The sequence below is a fragment of the Hemicordylus capensis genome, chromosome 1 (assembly GCF_027244095.1).
Source record: "Hemicordylus capensis ecotype Gifberg chromosome 1, rHemCap1.1.pri, whole genome shotgun sequence".
In the NCBI taxonomy this organism is placed as follows: domain Eukaryota; kingdom Metazoa; phylum Chordata; class Lepidosauria; order Squamata; family Cordylidae; genus Hemicordylus; species Hemicordylus capensis.
The window spans coordinates 299,627,976-299,637,635 of NC_069657.1; the positions used below are offsets into that span (position 1 = coordinate 299,627,976).

The following is a 9,660-nucleotide window of genomic DNA, read 5'->3' on the forward strand; positions in this document are numbered from 1 at the left end:
ATCAGATTTTCTTGTTTTTAAATGTGTGCGTGAGAGACACCAGGATATTTGGAGGCTATAACATAACCATTTTAAAACTTAGTTGCATATCAAAATGCACAAAGAAAATTGTTATTGTGAATAATAACTTGAAATAAATAATGACTTATTTCTGAATTCTGAAGTTCTAGTGCAATTACGTTCTTGCTCAGTAAAGTATCATTAATTGTTTGATTAGGTTGCATTCTGGTGCAGAGAATGTAAAATAGATGCACTTGAAGGAAGATTAAAGGTTGTTGTCAAATATTCACACTAACAGTTGATTGCATTAATGGTGTTATTTGTGCTGCTGTAATTGCTACAGTAATTTATATTTCTGGGCTTATTATTATTACACCACTGAAGATGTCAACTATCATTATTTCATATTCCTTCTCTGTATAAGAAAACTATTCAGCATAATTAAACTTCATAATGAAACTAAATGCATAAAGCTTGCATAAGAAAGGAAAACTCAGATGCCGCAGTAGTAATTTTCTGGGCAAAGTGAGGAGATGAGATGAAATGCGTGTATTTTAAATCTTTTTAATCAGATTTGTTTTATATTTTAGCTTAATATTTTAATTGTGTCATTTTTATAGTCTTGTTTTTAATTTGTGTGTAAACCGCCTTTGGATTGTTTTAATGAAAGGAGGTATACAAATTTAACCTAAAATAAAATAAAATAAAATAAATGGGAAACTTGTAATGCCTGTGGGGAAAAAAGGTGTTTGCCTGCCAGCCATGCTACAAATTATTTCTCTTTTACAGCCTGTTTCGTCATCAAGCGACATTAAAACATATTCAGATATTTTCCACATCACCACAAATTGGGCATATAGTACTTGTTCTCTCTATTGTCATGGCTCAGACTGACTCCACTCACAGTAGCGACTCTGAGGAAGCAGGACCAATCTCTGCTCCAGATCTTAATACAGGGCCAGAGTTCAAGGAGACAGGACCAGCCCAAGTCCCAGCCCTGGATCTTGATACCAGACCAGAACCCAAGAGTGCCCCAGAGCTGGAGTTTCCTGAGGTAGCTCCCTCAGGGCCTGAGCTCTCTGAGGCAGTACCCTCAAAACCCAAGCCCATTGTGGAACTGGCCTATCCCACACCAATATTTGCATGCCAGTGCCAGCAACAAACCTGGAAGGAGCAGTGGAGGAGTGCCAGACTCCAGAAGGCATGGATTTGGAGTGTTACATTTTGATTCTTAAATTTGATTTTTAACTGATTTTTAAAGAGCTTTAAAATTGCTTTCTATTCTATTTTGTATTTTTCTTCTTCCCCCTTTTGGTTTGTTATGATTTATTGTGTGTATTTTATTTCATATTTTATTGTTGTATTTAGGGATGTGTCCAGTGGTCCGGCAGTTCGGTCCGGAGGTTCGGGGGTTTGGGATAGAATTGAAACCCCCCCCCCGGTTCTGTCCAGACCGGAACTAAACTGCTGGACAGGTCCGCTAATTTTTTTTAAAAAAGAAATGGTTCTAAATACCTGTAGCCCCTTTGGGGGGGCTTGCTGGAGGGCGTGGGGGGGTCCACGAGGGTCCCTCCTCCCCCCGCCGGCCTCCCTCATCACTGCCATGGTAGGGTAAATGTAATATATTTGGCCCTTTTGGGCCTCTGTACAGGTGAGCGGTGGCCATTTTGGCCACCGCTGTGCATGCGCAAATGCCCTCTGCGAGGCCTGGCTAATTTTTTTTTAATTAAGATAAAAAATTCACAGACCACCCCTGGACTGGATCAGGGGCTGTTCGATGGGGGCTGGACCGAACTGGCCCGGTTCCGTTCGAGGCACGTCCAGCCTCGAACCAAACCGGGCCAGATGGTTCCGTGCACACCACTAGTTGTGTATTGTGAGTTGCCCAGAAGGAATAATAATAATTTGTTATGGGGCAGTCAACAAATAAAGTTAATTAATTAATTAATTAATTTTAGGCTGCCCCTTTAAGCCTTCCACTCTCCAGGCATGGAAAGTCCATAAAGGATTGTCTGAGCTCAGAGGTATTTAACAGCTCAGTCTAGCTCTGACAGGTATCCAGTCAATTTCTTCCCTTGGACCTCTCCAAAGTCCTGCCTCTGCCCCATGGAAAACCAGGAAAGGACACTTATTTAACACACAACAAAACTAAAGTACATAGAATTTTCATTATTTGGCCACAAAGGAGGTAAGAATCTGTGTCATAATGAAAAATATAGCAAAAATTTGGAGATATGAAAATGTATTTTTAGAAGCCCAGCTCTCCTATCCCATAAGGCCCCAACCCCACAGGATTAGCTGCTCCCCTTGCTTCTAGATGTATTATTTGTGTCGCTGATGTCAGAGAGAATATCCAGGAAACAGGATCTAAACAACCATTGCCAAGGGTGTGGAATGTTGGTTAGGAGGCGGTTGGGGAGGAAGGCAGAGGAGAAAAGGAGAGGAAGAAGGTAGATGGAATAGATGGGAGAAGAGAAGAGCTGTTGTGCTGGTGAACCATCAGTGCTCACCAAGGGCACCATCAGTGTGGGAAATAGTCAAGAGGAGCAGGCAGGAGCAGGAAACCTGCCATGCAAGCATCTAAGAGGCGTTGGTGTTGAAGATTTCAAATGGCTGCTCTGCACCAACTGGAACATTGTTTGTGGATACTGTTGAATACAGAGATCAAAGGGAGATGATATTTGGTTTAAAGGGGACGGGAACTTTTGTAAATGTAAAAGTCTCAACATAAGAAAATGTTTCCCAGATTAGTGCTGTACGGAGCTGATGCAATGGAGGTGCATCACAATGGGCAAAAAAAATTGCAATTTCTTTTAAAAGGGGGGTGGGATTTGCACAGGCAGGCTGGTAGGCAGATAGAAGGCAGGAGCAGCTTCCTCCACCCCCAGCCACAATCACTAAACAAAACAAAGGAGACTCTTGTCACCTCTTGGAGCTCTGGAAAGCTCCAATTTTTCCCAAAGCGGGGTCGGAAAAGTCCAAACCAAACTTGACTATGCAAGTTTGAGTCTGGATTCCCTTTGAACCCTTTTGATATGTCCAACTTTACCAATCTGACTTTGCACAGGCCTATCATTCCTTTTAAGGAATCCATGGCTTCCACCCTTCCTAAACCTGCAGGAGCCGTATCTCCACCCCACTATATGCAGATGATACTGCAAGACTAATCTCAAGAACTCCCATTGGCCTTAAATGTGCATTGAGGGCCTTAGCATAGTATTGCAAGGAAGATCTGCTGGAACTTAATTATCATAAAATCAAAATTATGGCCTTTGCTAAAAGGCCCAAGATCAGCACTTGGTCACAAGATTGAACAGGCTCCATGTTTTAAATACCTGGGGGTAGTCCTTCACTCCACTGGCACTAGGAAGACACATGGGAACCATGTTGCATTAAATGCACAGAGGAGTACCTCTGCTATCCTTAAGTTTCTCCGGACAATTGATGGCCACTATTTACCTTTAGAACTTAAATTGTATGAAGCCAAGCTGCTAGCACAGCTTCTCTACGGTGCGCAGCTGGGCCCCTTCCCCAAATTCGCCCCATTGGAGCATGTGCAATCAATGTTTCTAAGAGCAGCTCTTCAAGTTCCAAGACATGTCTCCAACACCACCTTGCGATTGGAGAAGGGCTTGATTAAAGTGGAGGCAAGGGTCTGGATTACCACACTTAACCATTGGCTTAGACTATCTCTCTGTCCCTCAGGCCTTGGCCCCCTAACCCTGAGTGATGACTTTCAGTCCAGTTGGAAACAGTCAATTAGGACTAAAATGTTGTCCCTGGACCTGTTCCCACCCTTCTTAGTTAACATGGGCTACGATCTGGCCAAGGCTCTTATCAAACAGCATTTTACAGACATTCAGCTGGCATGTTGCCATGTTCTTCCCTCAGCCATGTTTGAGGGACGATATAGGAAGAGCCCACTCTTGGAACATCAATGCCCTTGTGACGCAAGGCAAGTAGAAACAACATGGCACATCCTCCTTCAGTGTTTGTACTACAGGGACATTTGTGCCACCTTCATTCTACCATTATTACAAAAATATCCTGATCATACGAACCAGTTTTACACCTTTTTACTGCTTTCTGATAGCAACCCTGCCACCACTTACAGTGTTGCCAGGTTCTGCGCAGCAGCAATTAAAATCCATTGGAGGATGACCACTGGCTTGTGCAGTGCCCAACTTTATGGACTGACTTGAACACACCTTTGCCTGCTGCCTCGGAGCACTATTCATTCATTCATTCATTCATTCAATTTCTATACTGCCCTTCCAAAAATGACTCAGGGCGGTTTACACAGAGAAATAATAAACAAATAAGTTGGGTCCCTGTCCTCAAAGGGCTCACAATCTAAAAAGAAACATAAGATTGACACCAGCAACAGTCACTGGAGGTACTGTGCTAGGGGTGGAGAGGGCCTGTTACTCTCCCCCTGCTAAATAGAATCACCATGTTAAAAAGGTGCCTCTTTGCACAATTAGCAGTCCAGCACTCCTACAGTATTAGAGTCCCACAGCTTCTTGGCTTTTTACCTTACCCTAAATGGATCAAAGTCTACTATGTCTGTAGTTGCCCCTGTATGATTCTATATGTCCTTGTATGCCTCCACATTTCTTCATATAACTTCTCAATACATTCTTGGTTTTCTCTTTTAGGCCCTTTTAAAGGATGTTTTTATGATGCTTTCTATAAATATTTTATAAATATTTGTACCCTTTTAAAACTGCAATTTCCAAATCTCTGCCACTCATCACACACAGGTCATTTAGTCTGCAGTCTTGCTTTGTTTTAGACATCCATAGTTTTATTTTAAAAATTTACTTCTACTTCTGATTCCTATAGTCTTTTATCATAGTCTTTCATTATATGCTTGTATTGTGCACCTCTAAGCTTTTAATATTTAATTTTACTTTTAATATGTAATATGTAATCATGCCTTATACTTTATGCTGGTCTATGACCATAATCAAAATTGATTGATTAATTGATTGGAACCTGATCCCTCATAGTCAGTACCTCCATCTTATTTGGATTCAAAATGGCTGACAGGAGATATATAAGCCAGCTCAGATTGGTTTAAATATAATATGGACCCCATGTGAGCATAAAAACATAAGAACAGCCCTGCTGGATCAGGCCCAAGGCCCATCTATTCCAGCATCCTGTTTCATAGAGTGGCCCACCAATCCCACCTTGGGATTGTTTAGGGCTGCCATTTTACTCATATGAAGACACAAATAATTCAAGTCATTTCTTTCCATATTTGTATTTGTGGCACAAACAGGGACTATAGGCATTTGCATCACTTTGTTAGGCTTGGACTAATACTGTGCAAAAAGCTGTTCTGTCTATGTCTGGCTTGCCAGTATTGGAGCTATTTCTCCCTGCCAAGGCATAACCACTAATAGTCCATCAGTAATTGCCCTTGGCAGGATCGGAAGATCAGATTTGGCAGCCTAGATATAGGTTCTCCTTGAGATCCGGTAATTATATGGAGGTGGTTCCTTTTACTGTTTGCTCACTTTGATTCTGCAGACTGAATTGCCAGCTTCCTGTGCAGCTCTATTCTTGAGGGCCTTAGTGGAAAGAGAACAGCTGGAATAAATCGTGTAATTCTTCCTATTCATGCATGGCATTATTGGCTTAGATATTGGCAGCAGTAACTGGAAATGACTTTTAAATGGAATATTTTGCTCATTTGTATACACCTTTTGCCACACCAAGACAGACAAAAAGTGAATAGAATACACAATATAGACTTACAGTAAGTTGTAGCGTCTGTTAAAATTTGTGTGTGTACACAACTGAAAGAAAAACACCCTAGCCAGTTCTTTTCCTGACATTATTCTTTAATGTGTGCTTGTTGTAAGGTAAATAGTGCAAGTAAGATAGTCAGAATAATGCAAGTAAGATAGCAGGTAAAGTTCCAGCAAGAAACCAGATCAACTGTTTTGTTTAATCTTTAATAAATAAAATGAACTGCATTCCCCTCATCTCCTAAATATCAGACAAGTCCATTAATAATTATTAAGAGATCTTCTACTCATAACACAAGGACATTTCCTATCAGTATAAGGAAAGTTCAGCCATCTTCTTTCTTTAGCTCTCCCTTCCCTTTAATGTATGTAAAATGTTACTTTAAAATGGCCTCTCAAGTTATAGCTATGAATATTACTCAAAATACACAAATTATTATCACAAATGAATCTTTCATTTATTTAAGAAAAATAAGAGCACTGGGAGAATCTTGCCTCATTCTTTTGCATAGTAACATCTATACTGATTTACTACTGATGCTAGTTTAGTTTACTTCAGCAGTTGCTAAAAATGATTTGGGGTCATAACCAAACATATTTCCTAATCTATTCATCTGGAAATGTTTCTTATTGTTATTCAACCAACCAAATGACAACAGAACAGCTTCCATCAGCCACATTTTAGGGAGTCTATTTAATTTTTTTTTTTAAACCCACAAAAGAACGCCAATACTTTGTTTCCCTTAGCTGTGTATGTTCTTCTGCTTTGGCTAACTGGAGAAGTAAATTTCAATGTAAATTCTGATCTTAGTTTAGATAAATTTGGAAGTACTGGTTTGCAGCATGTTTTGTATATATTTCTGGAAAGCATTCCATAGACAGCCCTCATAAATCAACTGATATGAGTAATATTTTGCCATCACTAGGAGTAAGGAAAGCCGCCTAATGGATCAGCAGGGAAATGCTTGACTAACAAGCAGAAGGGTGCCGGTTTGAATCCCCACTGCTACTATATCAGGCAGCAGCGATATAGGAAGATGCTGAAAGGCATCATCTCATACCGCGCAGGAGGAGGCAATGGTAAACCCCTCCTCTACCAAAAGAAAACCACAGGACTCTGTGGGCGCCAGGAGTCAAAAGCGTCTTGACGGCACACTTTACCTTTAGGAGTAAAAAAAGAAAGAAACCCAAAAAACCTATTACACTATTCAGAGTTTTGAGAGCACAGAACTGATTGTCTATGAAAAAATGAGATAAGAAAGAGAAAAGAAAGAGGGAGAGAGAGCACACACAATTTCTAGCTCATACCAACTGTTCCTTTTCTGTCTTATAAAAAGAGTATGAAATAGGAACTTCATCTATCAAGTTAACTTCAGGCAATTTCACATGAACATTAACCACATCTATATATGTTACAGTAAATATATATATATGAGAAAGCGAAGGTTGCCAACAGCTATGAAGAAAAATTATCAACCCAACATCTGGAGCCTATCCAGGATTATGGAGTTATACCAGGAAATGCTGACAATATCATTGCTATTTTCTGCATTCATTGATCCAGCCTACTGCCTTTCCACCCATCCAACCATCCATCTGTTCCCATGAACCAACTCTTTCAGTCCTCACCATGGTTTGAAACAAGCAAAGAACAGGTGTGCCACAGAGAAGTGCATGCATGGCAAACATCTCTAATTGGCTGGGCTAGGAATCCTGGGGAGTGTACTCTCCATAAAACATAGCATGCTATAAAATGTAACAATACCTGCTTTGTTGCATACCGATGTGGTAAGCCACCTATAAATATTGGTCCCGTTTCTTGACAAATGAGAGTCGACCAATGATTGCTGGGAATGCTAGTCTTTGTCATTACTCCCAAGATAGTCAGTTCAGCCTCACACATTACCAAGTCTTGCCTGCATAAATACAGAAAGAGGAGAAGTTTTACTACCATGTCATACATTGTATAAATGCTCTGACAAATTAATTAGGCTGTTGCCAAATCAAGGAGAAATGAAAATGAAGTAAACAGCTCATCTTATACTGAAATACATAAACACAATAGAAGCTATTTGATGATCAATTGTAAGTTGGCATGTCTTTGGGATATAATTGCCATGCAAATGAAATCACTATGTGAAAGGGAAGAATGTAATAGCAGTTTAGAGATGATGGTGAGATGACTGTGAAATCAAGTAAGAATTTTTTTAAGAAATACTTTAAAATAAAATGTTAATTTTTTCCTTGGTAAATATTTCTATGTTAAATGTTGATCTACCCTTAGAAAATACTTTTTTATATTGAATTAGTGCCATTTTTTTTTAAAAAAAAAATACAGTTAAGAGTAGTTTACTTCTTGGGGGCGGGGCGGGGGGGACATTACGTTCATGCACACAACCTAAATTCCTGGTGGCTAGGGAGGGCTGGGAGGAAACAGGAGTATACCTACTTCCCCCCACATGAACTTCTCGAGCTGCTTGCTGTGCCACTCCACCATGCACACAGTCACCTCTGCAGTGAGCAGTGTAGTATTCTGGAGGCTAGGGAAATGCGGCCCAGCCTCCAGAAATATCACAATGCACTCTAGATGCTTGTGTCTGCTCAGGCAGATAAACGACTGGAAACCCATGACTAGGGACTGAGATAAGAGAGCACGCACATGCTCTCTTACCTCAGTAAAAGTCTGGGGGGAATCGTGGGCTACCCGCAAGGCCTCGATTCCTGCGCTTCACACGACCAGCCCTACCCAGGTAGGGCTGTGGAAGCCTGGGTAGGGATGCTTGTGTGAAGAGCCTTACACAGTTATAATGCTCAGCATTTATATAGTGCTGTGGAGTGTTTCAAATGCTTCACCACACATATAAGGCCATTGTAATCCTTATGGCAACCTTGCAATGTAAGTTAGCATTAGAAGCTGAAGCAGAGAAAGAACGGCTTGCCTAAGGCCCCTGGTGAGTTCAAGTTCTGCACGGGGGGTTTCCTAGTTTACAGTTCACAGTCAAGGGCCAAACGTTAAATGCATTTTTAGAAGATGTACTTAACCTAGGATTGGACTATTTCTCTCTCTTTAAAATAAGTTGAATAAGGTTCTAATCCAGGGAAGGAGTGTGGTGCAGGAGGCAGGTTCACTTTCCCCATGCTGTTTTTGCCTTAAAAATAGCCCCTCTCCCATGGCAATTTGTTCCTGAAGTAATCGCTCTCTCTCTTCATTTGATTGGGAGGTTGGCAGTCAGCAATAACCATAGATCTGTTGGGGTTTGTTATTATTTTAGCAAAGTCTAAGGAAGCTACCACTCCAGTTACAGAGTGCAGAGTTTAGTTGTTGCAGCTATTTAAGGAAAACACATGGAGATCACTGTAGAGTCTAAAGTTGATTTATTGGTGAAATACATTTAGAATAGGAAAGCCCTATGTATCTATCAGCTACATAATGAATAGGTATGGAGAGAGAGAGATGTCTCCATCTTCTCTCTAGGAGGAAAGGAAGAGGACTGACTCACTACAGAATGTACCTGAGGAGTTAAAGCAGAGGTCATAGAGTAGAGGAAAGTCAGGAGACCCTCACTAGCTACCTCTACTCCCAATACCCCTAGTGGTCATTAGGATAGTTGATGCAAAAGGTCTATGCATTGGAACTCCATCTCCAACAAGATCACAGTCCCTAGAATAGTAGATATCTTCTGTGTCCATTTCTAGCCATTCTTTCAGGTCATCCATCCATCTCTTCTTCCTCCTGATCTTTTTCCTGCTAGCTTTCCTTCTTGCATTAGTTGTGTTTGATAATTTACTCCTCTGAGAATATGTCCACAATATGCCAGTTCATGTCTCTCGATTGTCTGTATTATTTATGTATTTTTGCTTTTTGAAGTACTTCTTCATTTGTTGTTCTACTGGTCCATTA

General features: G+C 40.7%; 1 protein-coding gene across 1 annotated transcript in view; it reads right to left on the reverse strand.

Annotated features, from left to right (window-relative positions):
• The window catches only part of LOC128340820 (protein eyes shut homolog), a 51,202-nt gene extending 43,569 nt beyond the window's left edge, over nt 1-7,633 (reverse strand). Inside the window, exon 1 of the mRNA XM_053286549.1 lies at nt 7,525-7,633. Within this exon, the coding sequence (XP_053142524.1) occupies nt 7,525-7,629 (105 nt within the window). The 5' untranslated portion in view covers nt 7,630-7,633. The remainder of the gene's footprint in view (nt 1-7,524) is intronic.
• Between the last annotated feature and the right edge of the window lie 2,027 nt (nt 7,634-9,660).